The 22,619-nt window shown below is 47.8% G+C and overlaps 1 protein-coding gene across 1 annotated transcript; it reads right to left on the bottom strand.

The window, feature by feature from the left end:
- Nucleotides 1-243: 243 nt before the first annotated feature.
- On the bottom strand, nt 244-22,619 carry LOC145801292 (protein MAINTENANCE OF MERISTEMS-like). The gene is made up of 5 exons (XM_082892261.1): nt 22,386-22,619; nt 20,368-21,024; nt 20,078-20,239; nt 19,763-19,984; nt 244-300 (listed from the first exon to the last, which is right to left on the bottom strand). Exons 1-5 carry the CDS (start codon nt 22,611-22,613, stop codon nt 244-246), a joined length of 1,326 nt encoding a protein of 441 aa, XP_082748387.1. The 5' UTR covers nt 22,614-22,619.

The raw sequence follows: 22,619 nt of genomic DNA, 5'->3' as shown, positions 1-22,619 counted from the left end.
CTATGTTACAAGCTAGCATGGCAAGGGTGCGAAATGTAAAATACAGAAGATGAGGTAAATACCTCTCGAGCCTCATGAGAGAGATGCTGCTCCGGCTCTCTGAGAAGCAGATCCGTGGGTGCTCTCTCGTCAAAACTGGTAAAATGACGGAAAACGGCACGAGGGAGGACGTGCGCTGCCGGACGGTACCTCCCGGGAATGAAAGGGCGAGTCCTCGGGGGTAAGGTCATGGGATCGAAGTCATCACCGGCACCTGAAAAACCTCCACCATGAGAAGAAGTACCCGCCATTTTCAGAAATCTGCAAAAGGGGAGCAAAAATGAGCAAAATGAGCAAAATTGGAAAAAGTCAACAAAAGTCAACTCTCGGGAAATAAAAAGTCAACAAAAGTCAACTCCCGAGAAAATATTCTAAATATTAAGATGAACTTACCTCAAGTGGTGAAAATGCAAAAAGAAGCTCCGAAGCCGGAATTTAATCGCTCCAAAGTGTTTAAAACTAAGTGTTATTACGAAAACAATTTGCGCGAGGCGTTGGAAAACGCGCGTAAAACTCAAAACTGGAGAGAAAAGTGTTGAAAGAGGCAAGAAATGAAGTGAGGATCGGCTTCCATTTATAGGCCTCAAGCCTTGGTTTGAAAGAGCATCAAAAAGGAGGCAAAAAGACCAAAATGCCCCCGGGAAAAGGGCATGGCCGGCCGGCCCCTATTTCTAGCTGGCCAGCCATCTGCTTTTTGCAGAAATGGCCGGCCAGCCATTAGCTTTTGTGGAAACCGGTTGGACACCCCCCCTTGGGAAGATAAGTGGCCGGCCATGCTCACCTAGCTCTCTGCAAATTTTGAGGAAGATCGGAGTTCCCGGGACCTGAAAAAGTTCAAGAAAAGTACACTTCCGGTCGCGAAATTGCTCCGTCAGGACTTCGGTCTCAAGTTCTGACATGTCTCTCATCATCATTCATTGAAATCAAAGTGTATCCTTTTTGAATGAGTTGTAACCTTTCAAAGAAGCAGATCGGAGGCCGCGATCGAGTTACCTTCGCCGAAACACGCACTTCCGTACTCGTTGTTTCACGACGAATGAACACCCTGATTCATGCTCGTTTTGTACTTTCATGCACATATCTCGCATTCTCATGGGCATACTCACATTGTCATGTGCATTTCTTGATATTTGTGTACCTCTGTGTTTGAGCATACGTTGTCACACACGTTCCATTCTTGCATTGCGATGCATTCACTCACCGACACTGCATGTGTCGAATTTTCGAAGTCACATTAAATACATATTGTTAGCATATTGTGTTTGTTGCAATTTCTCTCTTTTGCAGGCACGATATTGTATGTACGGTTCAATTGAAGCTGGTGCGACCAAACGAATCGCGCAGGTATTGTATCTTCTCCGTGTGAGACGTGGCGGGGATTGAATAATCCTCCGCATTCTTAACTGCATGAAATGTAGTTGTTGCTTTGCATTCTTGCTTAAAACTGTTGCATCTATTTGCGAATACTTGCTTCATTACAGCTTGCTGCATTTGCATAATCATTGGGCTACCTTCGGCTTCTTGCATATCATTTGCATTTTGCCCCCTGCCTGCGGGCATGCCTGCGGGCACATCTCTGTCTATCTTGTATGTTTGTCTGAGTCTTCGGCCTTGTCAAAAATAGGTCGTCTCGGGGCTTTGACATTCACTCCCGTCACTTGTGACTTCCGAGTTCTATCAAAGAGGGGCAACTGTAGACACCCCATTTTTGACCGGCCTTAAGACTCAGACGTTACTGTTTGAGCGCTTGATGATGTTGCATAATGTGCTCGTTCAGAAGTTTCAGAGTCGCGGCCGTAAGCCCTGCCTCCGGACTTCCGAACCCTTTTCTGTGCCTTCTCTCGGTTTGCGAACCAGACTCGGTTTTCTCTGTTTCTTTTCCTGAAGGGAGGGAGAGGTCTCGTAGACCATTTCTCAATGTCCGTAGGCTACATTTGGTGGCCGTAGGCCATTTTGCCCATTTCGGAGTCCGGTTCCCGGTTTTCGGAGCCGTCAGGCCGTGTGCCTCGGTTCGGGACCGCTTAACCATCTCCTATTGCTCTGATTTTTGGCATACATCTTATTTTCTCCCTTTTGAGGGACACTGGGGGCTGAGAAGCCCACTTCGAGGTCGAATACCATTTTCGGTGCTTAACAGCCCATTTCCGGGACCCCGAACTGCGTGTTTTGGCTCCGGAACATTCGTTTTGCAACGGTTTTCGTTCATTTTTGGCAGGTACCTCTGTTTTATCACAAGGAAGGTCACTGAAGGGTGGGAGACCAGCAATTGTTGCAGCAACCAGTTATCTCTCCTCCGGAGCCTCCCGGCGCCCGTTTTTGCAACTTCCAAGCTAATGTTGAATACCTTAGGGGTAGTGTTGCCAACTTTCAACCACATATCTGTGATCTACACATCTGGGAGGCCACTAAAAGTTGGTGGCCGGCCATTAAGGTCACCTGACCCTTTTGACCCCTTTCTTCCGGGCTAATGTTGAACCCCTTGGACCTTTTTTCTTGAACTTTGAACCACATATCTGTGATGTACACACCTGAGAGGCCCCTAAAAGTTCATGGCCGGCCAGTAAGTCAACTTGACCCTTTTGACCCCCTCTTTCCGAGCCATTGTTGAACCCCTTGGGCCCACTTTCTTGGAACTTCAATTACATGGTTGTGTTGTACACACATAGGGCTACCTCCCCAATATCTGGCCGGCCAGAAAAGCTTGTTGACCCTTTTGACCCCTAGCCGGCCGGCTAGGGGGTGTGGCCGGCCGGCCACCTCCAGCCAAAGTGAGAGGCCGGCCGTGTTCTCCTCACTGTAGCCTTTCCAGCTGTGGGGCAATATCCCCCAGATATTTTCTGTATCCGGGGGATATTTTGGGAGAGAGTTATGCTCTCCAATTCACCCCCCTTTTACACCCCTTTCTTGACCTCATAACCAGCTGAGGGTCTTCTTCTTGAGAGTTAGAAAAATTCCTCTCCAAGCACAAACCCTAAACTCCATTGTCATCCTTCTCAATTCTCCAAAAAAACCTAACTTCTTAACCTTCATTCCTTCTACACCACCAAGCTCTACCACCACCATCTCATTTCCAGCAGCAAGGGAGGATTCTTGAAGGCTAAAGAAGCTGCAAATCAACCCAAGAAGCAACAAAATCTCGAATCTTCAAGGGTAAGTTACACTTTTACCCTTTTGACCCTTTATCTTGTTCTATTTCTAAGCCTCATTTCTTTTTGGTTTCAAGCTTCGGCCCTAACAGAAAAGGGCCATATTTTGAGCTCATCTTCACTTCTCATTAAGGGCTCAACCCTGTTTGAGCCCTCCATAATACACTTGCTTCATTGACCATCTTGTATGTCATAGTTTTGCATGCTATTTTTGACCCATGAGCAATTTATTTTCGAGCATGTTGTAAATTGATATGAGGCATATTTTGAGCCCCTCTTCAACATTGGAGAAGGGCTCAACATTGTTTGGTGTTTCCATATGTCACTTGTAGTTATATCCCCTATTTGGCCCCATTTTTGCATAAATTAGTAGCCCTCTTTGCTTCTGTTTTTGGACCTTGATCCGAACTGAAAGTGGTCTTATTTTGGCCTATACTTCATGTTTCATTCACACTTTTGTTCTGTTTAGTGATTATTTTATATACTTCATGTTATAGCGCCTTTTGAGCCTTGTTTTGCATCACATTTTTAGCATGTTTGTATACTGATTTGAGGTCTGCCATATACTGTAAATGTTCATATTTTTGGTTCATCTTCAGTGTTATAGAAGGAAATTTTTCATTTTGAGTTTTTCTTATACCACTTGCTTCATTACCCCTCTTTTGGCCCCTATTCTTGCATGCTATTTTTGCCATACCTATATTTGCTGTTTGGCCATGTTCATAACTGGAAAAGTGCTTATTTTTGGGCTGTCTAGCTTCTGTCTTTGCATCGCATATCCATGTTGTGCATGTTTAGCATGGCTATAGGCCATTTCGGGTGCCTGATGTTGCATTTCGGGACATTTCCTTACATTTCATATCATTTCGCTCCATTTCGGGATTGTTTTCCCATATTTTGTTGCTGAAATTCCATTAGCATGCTTGCATATCATTTCTGACATGTTTCATCGCATTTAAGCATCGCCTCGGTTTGCGTGCCCGTGTGCACGCATTTCGAGGCACTCCATTTTTATCCGACGGCATCCGATGTGAGTGTGGCTGAGGCTCACTCATGTTGGTATAAGCCCATTTGTCATTTCCATGTCATTTTAGCATCGCCTAGGTTTGCGTGCCCGTGTGCACGCATTTCGAGGAAATCCTTTTTTATCCGACGGCATCCGATGTGAGTGTGGCTGAGGTTCACTCATGTTGGTATAAGCCCATTTGTCATTTCCATGTCATTTTAGCATCGCCTAGGTTTGCGTGCCCGTGTGCACGCATTTCGAGGCACTCCTTTTTTATCCGACGGCATCCGATGTGAGTGTGGCTGAGGCTCACTCATGTTGGTATAAGCCCATTTGTCATTTCCATGTCATTTTAGCATCGCCTAGGTTTGCGTGCCCGTGTGCACGCATTTCGAGGCACTCCTTTTTTATCCGACGGCATCCGATGTGAGTGTGGCTGAGGCTCACTCATGTTGGTATAAGCCCATTTGTCATTTCCATGTCATTTTAGCATCGCCTAGGTTTGCGTGCCCGTGTGCACGCATTTCGAGGCACTCCATTTTTATCCGACGGCATCCGATGTGAGTGTGGCTGAGGATCACTCATGTTGGTATAAGCCCATTTGTCATTTCCATGTCATTTTAGCATCGCCTCGGTTTGCGTGCCCGTGTGCACGCACTTCGAGACATCTCATTTTCATTGCATTTATCATCGCCTCGGTTTGCGTGCCCGTGTGCACGCACTTCGAGACATCTCATTTTCATTGCATTTATCATCGCCTCGGTTTGTGTGCCCGTGTGCGCGCACTTCGAAGCATCTCATTTTCATTGCATTTATCATCGCCTCGGTTTGCGTGCCCGTGTGCACGCACTTCGAAGCATCTCATTTTCATTGCATTTATCATCGCCTCGGTTTGCGTGCCCGTGTGCACGCACTTCGAGACATCTCATTTTCATTGCATTTATCATCGCCTCGATTTGCGTGCCCGTGTGCACGCACTTCGAGACATCTCATTTTCATTGCATTTATCATCGCCTCGATTTGCATGCCCGTGAGCACGCACTTCGAGGCACCTCATCTTCATATCATTCTGCCATTTTCTCGGTTTGCGTGCCCGTGTGCACGCATTCCGAGGCATCTCATTTCCATAGCATCCTGTACGTTAGGATTATATCTTAGTTGCATTTCATGCATATCATGCATATTGCATCGTGTCCGGAATAGGAGTTAGCCCGGGCACGGGAAACGAGGTACATTTCGTACTTCGAGTGACGGAATGTGTCTCAATTCCCCAGTCACCGACACTCCGGATTATCCATGATGGAGTTAGGTTTTAGCTGTAGTCTCATGTGCATTCATCCTATATTGAGTTGTGCATTTCGACTCCTCGGCCATCATGCCTCGGTATGCGTGATTGGTGGCACGAGGATCGAGACATGCATATATCTGTGCAGATACATTGCTATGCCCCTTTCCTGCTCTCTGTTGCAGCAAAACGAAGAATCAGCAATGTTTCTGGGCTCAACACGCATTTCAAGAACAGGTGTAAACAGAGGCTAATTGGGGCATTCCGGTGGATTTCCACGCAAGACGGCCCGGACATGCATCATCCATCAGAAGCAAGACAGTCCCTGGCTTGCGCGCCAGTTTTATCTGCTTTCTAGTTAATTCATTAATTAATTAGAATTTTGTAATATTTTGGACTGTAATATTCTTTTATTTTGGGGACTGTAATATTTAGACTGTATATTTATTCGGACCCTCTGCGCGAGGGCATAACTGTAATAAGTGTGCGTGTGTGTGTTGTATGTCTTCCAACCCCACGTCTTTCTCCCTTTTATTTACCAGCTTACGATGGTTAGATTAGGGCATGTTTAAATTAGCATATAGTATGACAGCATGCTTGCATCATTCATATGTATTGCATGCACCGGGCTCGGCGCATCATACTAACTGCATTGTACTTTCAATTCCAAATTGAATACATGTTAGTTGTAGCATTTCATATGCCATCTTAGAATAGCCGAGCCTACTATAGTTGCATTTTGCATGTGTTGCATTAAGCATTTTTGTATACTTAGGATCATGCATGATTTCTAATGTAGTTCCTATTTTGGCTTGGAGTACTCGGTAAGTTCTATGCTTTAGCATCTTCGCATGCGTGTGAGTGACTGCCATGAATAGCATGCTTACCATGAGGCTATGTGCTTATGTGATATATCTGCCTGAATGCCTGTGGGTGAAGGTTGAGTTGTTTAGATTGGAATAAATCATCGACTGTTTGTTTTAAGCCCACTAGATAGTGGCAAAACCATCTTTTCTAAACCCACCTGCGGGTGGTAAAATCTGCATTTTAAGCCTACTTGCGAGTAGCAAATCATCTTTCAAATAAACAAGCAAAAAGTGTTTTGTTCCAATCTAGGCGACCTGGTCTATACTTATATGCTGTGTGCATCACATAGTAACCTAGGCTAATAAACCGGAATAAGAACTCACAATGTTTTCAAAAATTGATATCATGGTTAGTAGAGGCCGGTCTATGACCGGGCGAGCGGGGGTGCTCACGAAGTGACCTTCCCCAATCGTACCCAAGTTCCCGAGCCGAGGCAACTTTGGTGATGACGGACACGTGGCCTTTTGGCACCGAGTCAGGGTTTCCTAAATTTCCCAAAATAAAATATTTAGGTGGCGACTCTGTATCTGGCAAAGCAGTCCATGTTTGGCACTACTTTTTCAAAAATCAGTTTTCTCAAAACGATTTGCCAGATTTGGACTCTTTGGTTCAGATTAGGAACCGTGACAACATTGAGAGTCCGAGCTGTAGCGAGGTCCCCCGCGGGCTTGTTACAGTTTCTGGCGACTCTGTTGGGGATTTAGAGAACTTGACTCGAACTCATGATATCTATTTTTGACTACACTTGTGTGTTTCTTTGCATTGCATTTGCATTGGTGCGCCTAGGACACCGTGTTTGCCATCTGCTATTCCTGAACGGTTTGCCAGAGGCTTGTCTTGTCAAGGCATGACCATAAGGCTGACCGGTTGTGGGCTCTGCCAGTATGGGAACACAAACCCCGGTTTTACCGGGGCACCCTTTTTGACCATTCGACCTAGTGCATATTCGGATCCATAGTGACCATTCTAAATTAGAACAGGTTGCTTACCCGTTTATAGGTTGTTTGAAACCGCTGTGTGCAAAGTGAAACCCTAGCTCCTGATAAAATAGGACAGGGAAACCCTACCCCAACATAGGGATGTTTTGGCTCTCACTTATCTGTTATGTGCTTTAGAGTGCGTCTCTACAGGAATGCATGTATCAGCATATGAGTTTGAGTATCAAGCCTGCGGGCATCAGTTCAGTATTGACAGTATCAGGCCTGCGGGCATCAGATCAGTATACAAGTTTGAGTATCAAGCCTGCGGGCATCAGTTCAGTATTGACAGTATCAGGCCTGCGGGCATCAGATCAGTATACAAGTTTGAGTATCAAGCCTGCGGGCATCAGTTCAGTATTGACGGTATTAGGCCTGCGGGCATCAGCCAGTATTTGAGGATTAGTTATCTGCGGATGTCAGATTCTGTGTTAGGGGACAGTGATACAGGGATAATAACCAGTGTTTGAGGACAGTATGTTATTCAGCTTTTTGACTGTGTGCCCGACTGTGTGTCTTGCATTTTATTTTAAGCTGTTGTGCTGTCCGTTTATCTGTTTATTTATTTCCTTTTCGCTTTATTTATCTTTTGCTAGGTCAGTTTTAGCACGATTGCTTCCAACCCAACAGGCATTCCCCAAGCACCTTGGACACGAGGTCGTCGACTCCACCGATCTGAGGATCTAATCGACGGACAGCCAGTGTTCCATTCTCTACCCCCTGTTACAAGAAGGAAACAGAGAAAGCGCAGTGCATCTGAACAGAGAGCACCAGAACAGTGGTATCCCCCATCAGCGGATAGTTGGATTGAGATCCCCATTGAGACAAATCTGCCAGTAGTTCAGACAAATCGAAGCAGTATGACAACACCGACAGGAGTTGAGGAAATGATGCGCCAAATGCAGGAAACTATGCGGGCCATGCAGCAAGATGCTGTCCGCCGGGATGAGCTTGCTAAGCAACAAGCTGAGATTATGACCCAACAGGCTGAGCTTATCACCCGACTGCAACAACAGAGCACAGCATCTGCTTCACACCAAATCCCTCCCCCGGCAGGAGCCCCATTACCCGAGAAGGCTCCTGCTATTCAGGACGTTCCTCCAAACACCCAAAATACTGTACCGACTGTCCAAAATTTACAAGAGGACACGAGTCTTCCAACGGGGCCAGCACCGCCCCCGCCTCCACCACAACTGTCCAAGGTCCATACATCCAATCATCCGGACTCTCCATCCGAGGTCGAGATTGATCATACGGCTCTGAAATTGAGCAAATTGGAGAAACTCTTTAAGAAATCCCAAGGGGCTAAGGCTATGCCGGATATTGGAGATGGATATACCGAGGAGGCCGTGACACTCCCCGATAGGTTCAAAATGCCACAAATAGACCGTTTTGACGGGACTGGTGACCCCATGGTCCATATCCGACTGTTTGCGGATGTCTTGCGGCCAATGGGCCTAACACGACAACAGAAGCTCTCACTATTCGGCCGAACCCTGTCGGGTGTGGCCTCCCATTGGTACGCAAGATTATCGGATGAGGTGAAGAAGAATTGGGACGAGATGGCTGAGGCCTTTGTCACACAATATTCATACAACACTCAGATCGAGATCACAACCCGTGATCTTGAAACGACGAGGCAAGAGCCCAAGGAATCTTTCTCGGACTTTGTGATCCGATGGAGGGCCAAGGCGTCGACGATGACTTTAAGGCCCACTGACAGAGATCAAATTCGGATGATTGTGCGCAATCTCCACCCCAAGTTAATGCAGAGGATGATCGTAGTCCCCTTCCTCACTTTTGCAGACCTACATGATATGGGGGTCCAAATAGAAGATGCTATGAGGCAAGGTCTGTTTGACCAGGACAGAGAACAACCGAGGAGGACCTTTAACCGTAACAACAATGCGGGCCCGAGTGGCGCTGCTAATACAAGAGCCTCGGAAGTTGGTATGGTCACCACCACTCCCCCTCCCCCTCCAAGGCCCATGACTGCCACACCATTCTCCGGCGCGTCCGGAAGTAACTCACAAAACAACCGATTCCAACCCCGGGGCCAAAGAACATTCACCCCACTATATATGCCTTTGACCAAAGTTCTAGGAATACTGATCAGAAAGAATCATTTAAAACCCCTAGAACCAAAGCCATTACCAAATCCACTTCCCCCCTCATATGACCCGTCAAAATACTGTGCATACCACCAACAACACGGTCATGACACCGACCGTTGTTACAGACTGCGTCATGAGATCCAAGATCTTATTGACAAACAGGTGATCGCACCTCCCGACCAACCCAATGTTACGACCAACCCTCTCCCATCACATAACCAAGCTCCTCCTCCCAAAAGAATTAACTTTATTCAGACTGGGGTCGCGTCTTACGATCCTAGTATCTACATTACTCCCACCCACCTACCCAAGCCAGAGGTGCTCCTTCCCGATTGCACTAATTTCTTGTGCATGGTGGACATCTCCAAAACCCAACCGGAACCGGTGGTGGTGACTGTCGAAGACAGGGCAGGGCAGATTTTGGGAGAGCATGAGTCTGTTGAATCTGGGACTGGACAGAATTTTGCTGAGGGAGCTTATGATCCGAGCAAGTACATCCTATCAACGAGCCGAAATGGGCTAAATGTAGAATTTCCCGAGACAGGAGAACTGTGCATGATCCGAGGGGATGGATCTGGGCTATGGGCAGATGAGCCGACAACCGTAGAAGAGGACTTTGCTAACTTGCAATTTCTCGATGATCAGGAGCTGGAGGATGCATCCATTAACTGGAATGATTATGAGGGATCAGAGGAGGCCACGGGATGGCTCGAAGATCAACCGGATGCAGTGGGGGAAGCTCAACCAAAACAGAGCCCGGCAGGGGCAGAAATATCAGTTGTGGCCGGAACGGCCGAAAATCAAGTTGTATCGCCGGAGAGCGCCGGTGTTAAGAATTCCGCTCAGGACATGGACATTACGGATGTAGGAACTATTGAACAAACAGCTGTACTGACGCAGCTGGAGCAAGGAAAGTTTGAGGAAACTGAGAGAGCCAGAAAGGCAAAAGGCCCTGAGGGGACCGAAAGTGCTGTGTGCACAAAGACAAGCAATGCTGCGAGCATATGGACAGAGAGCACTGAGAGTGCGAGTGGACCGGAGCCAGACAGGTGTCTGTTGGCTGCCAGTGGAATGTGGTGGGAAGATGACGATTTGTGTCTTGCCCACACCGATGAAGACTGGGGGAATAACCAGCCAGATGATACTTGGTATCTAGATGAAGTGGACCACATGACAAGAAGTGGGCGGTACTTCAAGCCCCCACAAATAGACCAACCCGAGGCATCTGGGAAAGACAGAGAAGCGGAGAGACAGAAGGAGAAGCAGATCGAAGACGAGGCTGTGTTGAAACAATTAAAGAAAATACAAGCAGACATCTCCATCTGGGGACTGCTAATGGCATCACGAGTACACAGAGAAGTTGTCCTATCTGCCATGGACAAGTCCAAACTCTCCATAGACACCACGCCTGAACAGCTAGTCGGGCTGGTTTTTCCGGGAGGAGGCTCCCCGGCATTAACCTTTTCGGACAAGGAGCTACCGCCTGAGGGCACAAACCATAACAAACCGCTCTATATTTCTGTGGAATGTAGGGATAAGTGGATACCGGTGGTGCTTGTTGATACCGGGTCTGCGATTAATGTCTGCCCGACCAGAACGGCATATGCAATCGGGTTGAAGCCCGTAGATTTCGTCCCAACCACCCAAGTGATCAGAGCATACGATAATACCAGCAGAGAGGTGATGGGGACTGTTAAAATTCAAACCAAGGTTGGTCCAGGACAACACAGTATTGAATTTCATATCTTGGACGTTCCCGCAACCTTTAACCTACTTTTGGGGCGACCGTGGTTGCACCAGGTCAAAGCAGTCTCTTCCACCCTGCATCAAATGCTGAAATACCCTCACGGGAAAGGGGTAGCGATCGTTTTTGGGAATTCATCAATCCATCCGCCGCCGGAAGTGTCCACACCTGTCTTGGAGATCGAGCACGGCACGGAGGATGTGTTTTTGTCGGGGTTCACTTTGGCCGAGGCTCAAGTGGTGCAGAATGTCATGGCTGCGAATGAGGGCATGTATATTAGTGCACAATCCATATACCTCATGAACAAGCTAAAACATACCCCTGGGATGGGATTAGGGAGAAGCGGCCGGAAAGGCGTTTCAGTATTGGCCGAAGTGCCGCACAACCCCCACGCCTTTGGACTGGGTTATCTGCCCACCAAGGAGGATTGGGTAAGGAAAGGGAAAGAAATGGCCGGAAGGGCCAGAGCAAAGAAGGCCGGGAAGCCATTTGATTTAATGCACAGGCCCATCTGGGGTACCCTAAACGGACGTTTCGTCCGGGAGGGGGAAGATTTTCCATTCTGCGGCTTCCCGGAACCATGGCTAAACGCGAAGGGGGAGCGCGTGCCCGGTTTTGAAATCTTTTTCGACATACAATTATCTGGGGATGACGTTGCCGAAGCGCAGACAGACCCACCAACTGAGATTGAGCAATGTGAAGCAGTGGATCCTGAGAGTACAGAGCTGGAAATGGGGGTAGCACTGGCGAGTCTACTATCAGATCCTCCGATCGGCCAAGAGTGCTTGGGGGATAACTCTTCGGTTTCTGTGATTGGAGATGAAATAGCTGCGGGCTTTCCAGTGCCGATCTTGGATGCATCTATCGCACCTTCTCTCATCTGGCAATATGAAGAAGGCTTTTTATCTAGCAGCTCCGGGTCAGGTAGTGAGCCGGAATCTGATTCTACCGAATCTTCTGCGTCGGAATCAGATTCCAGCTCGACTGAGTCTGAGTCCGGTATTCTTGGGGGTGATAGCCCAGATACCATAGTCCTGTCTAGGTCGTCTTTTTCATTTTCTTTTGAGTCTGTTGTAACAGAGGAATCTGACGGCTTGGAAGTATTTAATGAGAATGATGTGGATGTGGTTTCCGAGTATTTTTCTGTGCCTTTGATTTATTGCTTAAATCAGGATTTTCAAAATTTTGATGAAAACAGCGAGGAAGAAATTCCTCCAGTTTTGCAACGATTAATTAATCAAGAGCAGGAAAGATTTGTTAAACCTTTAATGGATGAAATCACTACTGTGAATGTTGGTACTGAGAAGGACCCGCGGCTGGTCCAGATCGGGTCCACGTTGTCTTCAGAGGAGCGCGAGCGCTTAGTCGCTTTATTAAAAGATTTCAAAGATGTTTTCGCGGGGTCCTATGAAGACATGCCTGGAATCGATCCTGAGATTGTACAGCACCGGATCCCTCTTGATCCAGAGGCCCGCCCTGTCAAACAGAAACTCAGAAGGATTCGCCCGGACTGGGCCCTCAAGATTAAGGAAGAGGTCACCAAACAAATTGACGCAGGGTTCCTGCTGGTATCTGAATATCCAACTTGGTTGGCCAACATAGTCCCGGTGCCAAAGAAAGACGGCAGAATTCGGGTTTGTGTAGACTTCAGAGATTTGAACAAGGCCAGTCCGAAGGACGACTTCCCCTTGCCACACATCGACGAATTGGTAGATTTCACGGCAGGACACGCCTTGCTTTCGTTTATGGATGGTTTCTCAGGCTATAATCAGATAGTGATGGCACCCGAAGACCGGGAGAAGACTGCATTCACTACCCCGTGGGGGACATATTGTTATCGAGTGATGCCATTCGGGTTGAAAAATGCTGGAGCTACGTATCAACGGGCAGCAACTACAATATTGCATGATATGATCCATAAGGAGGTCGAGGTGTATGTGGACGACATGATTGTCAAGTCCAAAGATAGAGAGGGCCACTACACCGCCTTACAAAAATTCTTTCAACGGATCAAAGAGTTTCGGCTGCGACTGAATCCCCAGAAATGCACGTTTGGTGTTACAGCGGGGAAGATGTTAGGGTTTCTGATCACACAAAGGGGCATCGAGGTCGACCCTTCCAAAATCAAGGCCATCTTAGAAATGCCACCACCAAGGACTGAAAAGGAGGTGCGAGGCTTTCTGGGTAAAGTGCAATTCATAAGACGGTTTATTTCTAAATTAACCTTGACTTGTGAACCACTTTTTGGTCTCCTGAAGAAAGGAAAGAAATTCCAATGGGACGGCCGATGTCAAGCAGCTTTTGAGCAGATCAAGGGGTATCTACAGAACCCACCCGTGTTGTCACCGCCAGAGCCGGGGAGACCGTTGATACTGTACCTTTCGGTAACTGAGACTACCATGGGCTGCATGCTCGCGCAGGAGTCAGAAGACAAAGTGGAAAGGGCCATATACTATCTGAGCAAAAAGATGTTGGATTACGAGACCCGCTATACACCGCTGGAGAAGGCCTGTTTGGCCTTGGTATGGGCAACCAGGAAGCTGCGGCACTACCTGTTAGCCCACTCTGTAATGTTGGTTTCGCGTTTGGATCCCATCAAATATCTCTTCGAGAAACCAGCACTTACGGGTAGGCTAGCTCGTTGGTTGCTGTTGCTCTCCGAATTTGATTTGAAGTATGTAACGCGCAAGTCAGTAAAAGGCAGAGCGGTAGCGGAGTTCCTTGCCGACCACCCGGTTGAGGGGGATGAAGCGGTTGAGTATCTATTCCCAGATGAAGCCATTCTGCACGTCAAAAATGAAACTTGGACAATGTACTTTGACGGAGCGTCAAACCAGTATGGGTATGGGATAGGGGTGTTGCTGATAGCGCCTGATGATTCCCGTATCCCTTTAGCATTCAAGCTCCGGTTCAAGGTTTCCAACAATGAAGCAGAGTATGAGGCATGTATTGCTGGCCTGGAAGCAGCCCTGGAACTAGGGGCAAAACGGTTGGACGTCATTGGGGACTCGAACCTTGTTGTGTCTCAAGCAAAAGGAGATTGGAAGGTCAAAGAGGAAAGGATGATAATCTACCACCAAACCTTGGATCTGTTAATTCCTCGGTTTGAGAAGCTAAATTTCACCCACCTCGTAAGAGAGAACAACAGGTTTGCAGATTCATTAGCAACTCTATCTTCTATGATAGACATCCCGTCCGGAGTCCGGATGCGTCCAGTCATTATTGATCAAAAGTTTACACCAGCATACGAGTCGATTTCCGCCATAAATGAGGTTCAAGATGGCAACCCCTGGTATTACGACATCTGGAACTTCTTGGAAAAGGAGACATATCCACTAGGGGCAAATGCCAAAGATAAGAGGGCTGTCAGAAGAATGGCTGCTCAGTTCAATATCTGCGGAGGAAAACTGTACAAAAGGGGTCATCTGGGAATGCATAAGCTCTGTGTAGAAGCTAAAGAGTCAAAACGCCTGATGGAAGCCATCCATGGGGGGGAGTGCGGTGCACACATGAATGGAGTAATGCTGGCCAGAAAGATCCTCAGACAGGGCTACTACTGGTCAACCATGGAGGAGGATTGCATTGGTTTTGTTCGGCGATGCCACAAATGTCAAATCCATGCAAATCGCATGAACATCCCGCCGTCAAAGCTGTACAACATGACTTCGCCATGGCCTTTTTCAGTCTGGGGAATTGATGTGATCGGAGCTGTTACCCCGAAGGGGTCAAACGGGCATGAGTTTATCCTAGTAGCGATAGATTATTTTACAAAGTGGGTCGAGGCCCAATCATACGCAGTGTTGAAGGCGTCGCATGTCGCAAAGTTCATCAGGAACAACATCATCTGTCGCTACGGGGTGCCAAACGAAATAATTTCAGATAATGGTTCCCACTTCAAGAAAGAAGTGATAGACTTGTTGGAGAAATACAATGTGGCTTTTCATAAGTCATCTACATACAGGCCACAGACCAACGGAGCAGTTGAGGCCGCCAACAAGAATATCAAGCATATACTACAGAAGATGGTGGAAACCTATCGAGATTGGCCAGACAAGCTGCCATTTGCTCTGTGGGGCTACAGGACTTCAATCAGAACTTCTACTGGAGCAACCCCATATTCATTGGTCTATGGAATGGAGGCTGTTCTACCCATTGAGATTGAGGTCCCATCATTACGAGTATTGGCTGAATGCCAAATAGCCGAGGCAGATTGGCAGCAAAGCAGATTCGAAGAACTCATGCTCTTTGACGAAAGAAGACTGAAAGCACTGTACCACATCCAAGGCTATCAACGCAGAGTCGCCCGGGCTTTCAATAAGAAAGTTAAGTCCAGGAATCTGAAAGAAGGAGATTTGGTGCTCAAAGACAACCGAGCTCCCATCCACGACCCAAGGGGCAAGTTCAAACCTAATTGGACTGGTCCTTACATCATCAAAGCTATCTGGTCAGGTGGGGCTGTGGTTCTGATGGATCTAGATGGCTTGGAGTTCTCACAACCGATCAATATGGACAAGTTGAAGAAATACTATCCTTGAGAGGCTCGCTAGGCCGAAAACCCGAAAGGGCGACCTAGGCAAAAGCCAGAGCACAAAAAAATTAGAAAATATAAAAATTGAGCTCGCAAGGTTGAAAACCCGCAAAGGGCGGCCTTGGCAAAACTTAGAGCGCAAAAGGAGAGTGAAAATACTCGAGTGAACCTTAGCCTGAACTACGTAAGGCTTGATTCCCATCTTCGGGATACGTAGGCAACTTCGCCTCGAAGTTCAGCCATAAACTTTTCCCCGATCAACTCTGTCCATATTAATCATCTCAGTCATCTTTATCCATCAGCATTTATCACGATCTCCGGTACAGTGCTGTTCAAACTAGGGGCAACTTTCCGTTGCCGCGACGGTGCAAAGTTACTCAGACTAGGGGCAACTTTCCGTTGCTTTGAAGTACCGCTTTGTTCTTCGGACTAGGGGCAACTTTCCAGTTGCGGGGATCTGGGGTTGTGCATCTCAAGTGACAGATTTTCGGCTTGTCCAGTTCTGATCCACATCGAAAATAGTTTTGAAAAGTTTTAATAAAAGTTGACTTTGTTCAAATCAATCTTTTTACGACTTAGACCATTTTTGGACCAAAAGCGGAAAATTTTCAGTACCATAACTTTCAATTTCATTGATTTCAAAATAGAGTTCTCTTGCTCTTGCATTACAATCGAGGTTGCTTATTTTAGTACATCCATAAAGAAAACTTGAAAATGCTAAATAAGCAATAAATTTGGGGCATAGTTGAATCAAGTATCTCCGCGTCCCCTCCCGGAGCTGGACGGAGCATCTGTTGCCAAGCTAGGCCCAACCTGTGCCTCCTCATTAAGCCAATCCAAGCACTCATCGGACAAAGTGCAACTGAAAGTCGAAGCAGGGGCCAGAAGCTCTCTAGTCCTCCATACCGTGGCATATCGGGCAAGCTGTGCACCCCGGATCGGGAAAGCGGCTGGGTACTCAATCCCCTCAGGTGGACAGGTCTGATCATGGCCAAACTGACGTAGGAACCGGAACGGAAAATAGAATACGCAGTGGGTTAGACCAATCAGTTGGATCCCAATCTGCCGAGACATACTATAGCTCATTGCCGGGAGGTTGAGCCAAGGACAACGCCAGGCAATGCCGTCTGCGGACAAATTGCACATCCAATCGAACCACCACCTTTCGTCAAGAGCATTGACTAGGCGCTGCCGAAAGAAGTAGCCTCGAGCTGAATAGGCCGGGCAAGAGTCCACAACCTGCAGTTTATCCATTAACCATACCTAGGGGAGGGATGGAAAATGAGAGAATAAAGAATAGAGGGATGTATGATGAGAGAAAAGTAAGACAAGGGTTTTGAGAGAAAAATCGAGTCTGAGGGACGAGTGATGCGAGCAAATATATGTGAGGTCGGGTGGGAAACATTACCTGCAGTAGCAGTGGACTCCCGGCAAACCTAGTCGCCTCCCGGCGATAGACAGAATCTAAACCCATCAATGTCTCGGCCAAGGTCATGGCAATACAGCTCTTTCCTTCTCTCAAACCTTGGGCGACTTCAATCAGGCGAATGCTAGCCCCGCCAAAGCCCGAGGAAAGCAGAAAGTGAGACAATAAACATAAGCAGAGGGCGTGTTGCCGGAAACCCTGCCAATAATGGTTACTGCGGTCACCAGCGTCGGAAAAACGATGGATCAAGCCGAGGATGTCCAGCTCTCCACTGCAGATCAGAGATCGAGCGTCATGCGCTGTGAGCCCACACATCCGCCCTAAAGCCTGGGCGTGACCAAAACGGAACTGGGGCAGGATCACTTCAGAGCATTCAGACTCCATCAAAACCTGAAAATCTTCGAAAGTGGGACACATCTCTTGGCCGCCAAAGCTAAAAACATGCGTCACTGGATTCCAGAACCTTGCCGCGGCATGTAGAAAAGGGAGATGTAACGGAGTACGGCTCAGCGTGAATAGTGCATTCAAGCCGAAACCCCGGAAATTCAGCTTTTCCGAGCCATCTAGAGAAGAGATCCAAGATATGATATTTTCCGCGAGAAATGCCTCCATCTTTGTCTAAAACTAAGATGAAATGAATGTTCCCGAAGTTGAGGCTTTTATAGAAGGAAAAACACTATTCACGGGGACACGTGTCAAAAAATCTGGCGGCTGCAGGACTGAATGGCCAGCCAGCTACTTTTTCTGGCTGGCCAGCTATTTACTTTCTGCAGAAATGGCTGGCCAGCCATTTACTTTTGCAAAAATGGCCGGCCAGCTCCCAGGGGTGGCTAGCAATGCTGCAATGTGTCTCCTCGGCCCTGTTTTACCCTTCGAGGGAGAGTTCCAAACATTTCCATGCAACGGGGAAGTCAAAGGCCTCCATCCCTCTCCATTTCGGACGCGTTCCGATGCCAAGATCGTCAGAAGTACACTTTGTTGTTGCTGAGTTTTGTTTTATCGAGTTGTTGTTTTTGCTTATCGAGTTGTTCGTCGAGCGGACGTGTTTTGTGTTTTTGAGTCATTGCTCTCTGTTTAAGCAATTTTGTTAAAAGTCTTGTTTATTTGCGTTGTTGCATTTTGCTTATCGAGTTGTAAAACTTTCTAAGGTCCTGTTATATCTTAGTAAGTTGAGTTTGTTTAGTTTGTTGCGTCGGTTCACTACCTGACTTGGTGATTACACAATGCGCATTACTATTCAATTTCATTCTCATGCGAAATAAATTCATGCGATATGATGCTAGAAGTTTAAAATACAAATACCTTTTCAAAAGCTATTTCATTTCATCACGCTTTACAATAAACAAAGGTACAAGTTTTACAAAAAATGAAACTGCCTAACGATGTGCAAAGTGCTACAAACTACTAGTAAAAGAAAAATAAAGCAGGAAATAGCAACATCAAAATCCTCGGGAACGGGAACGAGAAGCACGCCTGGTCCTCTTTTGTGGAACAACCTCCACACCATCATCAGAGTCGGAGCTGTCATCCTCAGGATCCTCCTCAGCCTCGCCTCTGTTCCCCGAGCCAAAACCGGAGCCTCCCTCCTCAACAGATGTCTCGAACTGACGGTCGGTAGCCTCCTCCTCCTCCTCCTCCTCCTCCTCCTCATCAGGCTCCACCTCCACAACATGAGCCCTGCGTCTGCGGACAGGCCCTCCTCGAGCTCCTCGATAAGGCCTAGATGGCCCGGCTCCTCGGGAAGGCCGAGATGACCCCTCCCCCTGATAAGGCCCGGATGGCCCAGATCCCTGATAAGGCCCAGACGGCCCAGCTCCCCAATGAGGCCCAGGTGGCCTGGCCTGTGGCTGACCAGACCATGAAGGCATCTGAAAACAAAGAGTTCAATTCAAATACATCAGTCCAAATATGTACATCAGATGCGGATACAAGCAAAAGGCTACATGAAGTGGGTGCATGTAAATACAGTGTACAAGTGGGGTGTGTGGCAGATGTGCTCTACACAAGCAGTCTATCGATGCAGTAGAAATCAGCATATCATCAGAAGTATGATAAATGCCAAAAAACTGAAGGGTACCTGAATGCCCGCGACAGACAACTGTGCCTCCCTGCGTAGGACCATGCCCTCGAGTGTGGCCACCAGCCCAACCATCTCCTCCATGTACCCTCGCGATGGCTGCAAAAATGAGCTCATAATCATTAGTGAACAGAAGAGTGTCTAAATATCTGAATGATAAATGAAAACAAGTGGAGCATACCGACGGCGAGTCCGGATCAATGGCGTATCGATCACTGGGCATCGGAGGCTCTAGTGGGATCGGGGTCGGAGAGCTAGCCCCATACTGCCACGCCATCAACTCAGTAGGCATATCTGGCCATCCCAGATGAGGATGAATCGATGGGGTCGGAGGAAACGGTCTACTCCCACCTCTAGATGTGCCAGCCCTGCTAGAAGAAGGGATGTCTATAGCTCGAGCCTGAGCCTGGTCCGAGGATGACATACCGGCACGTCTCATCATCGGAATACGAGCTTCTGTCAATGGAGGCATCAAATATATGTGACGGTAGGTGGCGTAGTCCCCCTCCGCAACATATAACAAAGCATCACTGCCCAGCATGGCGCCGACTACCTCTGAGTAAGAGAGCCTGTCAGCGATCCGCATACTAGCTGGGGGTACCGCGGGAACATCCTGAGAAAGATACCCCCGTACCTGGCGCAGAAAGCGCTCCCCCAGGAACCAGACTCTGCCAACTGGCCCTTCGAGCAGGACCCTATACCGGGAGATGCCTGACGCTCCGGTGTACTGAAGTAGGAGATCATCACCCAGGGGTGCCCAAGGCTGCCAAGTAATCTGCGGATGATAAATGCATAAACCAATCAGAAAACGAGGATATACAGAGCAAGTCAAAGATGAAAATGAAAGGAACAGAAAGTTCTGAAGTACCTCTGAGTGTCGCACAGTGTCGAAGTACTGTCGCAGGCGAACCAGGGTCTCTCGAGGCCTCGCCCGGTGCGGGCCCTCAAATATCAATGAATATGGGGTCACGGGAATCCCCACCACCTCCAGCTCTGGGGCTAACGATGGGAAGTATACATAAGCCCATAGCTGAGAAAAGCAGTGCAGAATGTAAGTACGAAATGCTGAGAGCAAAATGCAGAATGTAAAAGTGTGCTGTGTGTGCAATGTACAAGTATTGAAGAGCAGAAATGTAAATCAAAGGGGACAGAAAGTACCTCCCAGGCTCTCCAATAGCCTCCAAGTAAGTCGCCCCGCCCGCGGGAGGTCGCGCTCATATAAAAATAAAGGGTAGCCAGGCCAGCGCCACCCCAATCATATCTCTGGACCTGTGATAGGTCGACTAGAGCGCTCAGCAGGTATAGCCCAATGGTGTTCCCTCTGTCGGCGAACAGGGTAGTCCCGAAGAGGAACATAAGGAAACCACGGGCGTACTGCTCCGTCTCCTCGGGAGTCTCGGGCACCATCTCTGCCCGCCGAAAATGGGAAGAGAACCAAGTATATCGGACTCTCCCAGAGACCCTGTCAACAGGTGGGCGAGCCCCCAGTAGATACATCCAGGCAGCCTCCCACTCGCCCATATCCTCATCATAGGGGATGGGCCAACCTCCGACATCAAGGCCGGTCAATACAGCAAAGTCAAAAGGGGTCATGGTCATGTCCCCGGTAGCAGAGAAATGAAAGGAATTGGTGGTGTCCCACCATCTCTCTACCAAAGCTGCCATCAATGTCCTCCTGGCAGGACAGCGTGACAACCCGACGCAAAAGGGCCCGAACCCTGCCGCATCTATCAAATCCCGGACGCCCTCCGGCAGCTCAGCATACCAATCCCGTGCCATGGTGGAGCCATACCCTCGCACACTGCGGGAACCACCCTGCATTCAGAATGGATACATGTGTCAATAATGAGATGAAATGGGCTGTGTGCCAATGAAATGAATGGGTTGTGTGCCAATGAAATGAATGGGTTGTGTGCCAATGAAATGAATGGGCTGTGTGCCAAAGAGATGAAATGGGCTGTGTACCGATGAAGTGAAATAAGCTACGTGCAAATACTATCTACCTGGGCTGCGTGTTCAGAAAATTTGAATTTTGGGCTGCGTGTTCAACTTTCAGTTAACTTGTGGGCTGCGTGTTCACTATCTACCTGGGCTGCGTGTTCAGAAAATTTGGAATTTGGGCTGCGTGTTCAACTTTCAGTATAATTGTGGGCTGCGTGTTCACTATCTACCTGGGCTGCGTGTTCAGAAAATTTGAATTTTGGGCTGCGTGTTCAACTTTCAGTTAATTTGTGGGCTGCGTGTTCACTATCTACCTGGGCTGCGTGTTCAGAAAATTTGGAATTTGGGCTGCGTGTTCAACTTTCAGTATAATTGTGGGCTGCGTGTTCACTATCTACCTGGGCTGCGTGTTCAGAAAATTTGAATTTTGGGCTGCGTGTTCAACTTTCAGTTAATTTGTGGGCTGCGTGTTCACTATCTACCTGGGCTGCGTGTTCAGAAAATTTGGAATTTGGGCTGCGTGTTCAACTTTCAGTATAATTGTGGGCTGCGTGTTCACTATCTACCTGGGCTGCGTGTTCAGATGATTTGAATTTTGGGCTGCGTGTTCAACTTTCAGTTTAATTGTGGGCTGCGTGTTCACTATCTACCTGGGCTGCGTGTTCAGAAAATTTGAATTTTGGGCTGCGTGTTCAACTTTCAGTTAATTTGTGGGCTGCGTGTTCACTATCTACCTGGGCTGCGTGTTCAGAAAATTTGAAATCTGGGCTGCGTGTTCAACTTTCAGTTAACTTGTGGGCTGCGTGTTCACCATCTACCTGGGCTGCGTGTTCAGAAAATTTGAAACTTGGGCTGCGTGTTCAACTTTCAGTTAATTTGTGGGCTGCGTGTTCACTATCTACCTGGGCTGCGTGTTCAGAAAATTTGAAATTTGGGCTGCGTGTTCAATTTTCAGTTATTTGTGGGCTGCGTGTTCACTATCTATCTGGGCTGCGTGTTCGGAAAATTTAAAGTGTGGGCTGTGTGTTCACTTTCGAATTCGGGCTATGTGTTCAACAAATCAGTGTTTGAACCGTGTATTCTAATGTGAGCTGTGTGTTCGCAATTAATCAATGAGCCGAGTGTTCAGAAATTCAAGTGTGGGAACTACATGTTCAAAATGTAAGGAAAGTACTATGTTACAAGCTAGCATGGCAAGGGTGCGAAATGTAAAATACAGAAGATGAGGTAAATACCTCTCGAGCCTCATGAGAGAGATGCTGCTCCGGCTCTCTGAGAAGCAGATCCGTGGGTGCTCTCTCGTCAAAACTGGTAAAATGACGGAAAACGGCACGAGGGAGGACGTGCGCTGCCGGACGGTACCTCCCGGGAATGAAAGGGCGAGTCCTCGGGGGTAAGGTCATGGGATCGAAGTCATCACCGGCACCTGAAAAACCTCCACCATGAGAAGAAGTACCCGCCATTTTCAG

The sequence above is a fragment of the Camellia sinensis genome, chromosome 1 (genome assembly GCF_055761805.1).
Source record: "Camellia sinensis isolate YWXY chromosome 1, ASM5576180v1, whole genome shotgun sequence".
NCBI lineage: Eukaryota > Viridiplantae > Streptophyta > Magnoliopsida > Ericales > Theaceae > Camellia > Camellia sinensis.
This window is presented reverse-complemented; position numbering and strand designations above follow the sequence as displayed.

Coding starts and splice junctions, on each gene's coding strand:
- LOC145801292 (XM_082892261.1), bottom strand. CDS start 22,613: ATGGCGGGTACTTCTTCTCATGGTGGAGGTTTTTCAGGTGCCGGTGAT. Junction 21,025..22,385: donor TCTCTCATGAGGCTCGAGAG/GTATTTACCTCA, acceptor TTCTGAATGCAG/GGTGGTTCCCGCAGTGTGCG. Junction 20,240..20,367: donor GCTATTGGAGAGCCTGGGAG/GTACTTTCTGTC, acceptor TGCTTTTCTCAG/CTATGGGCTTATGTATACTT.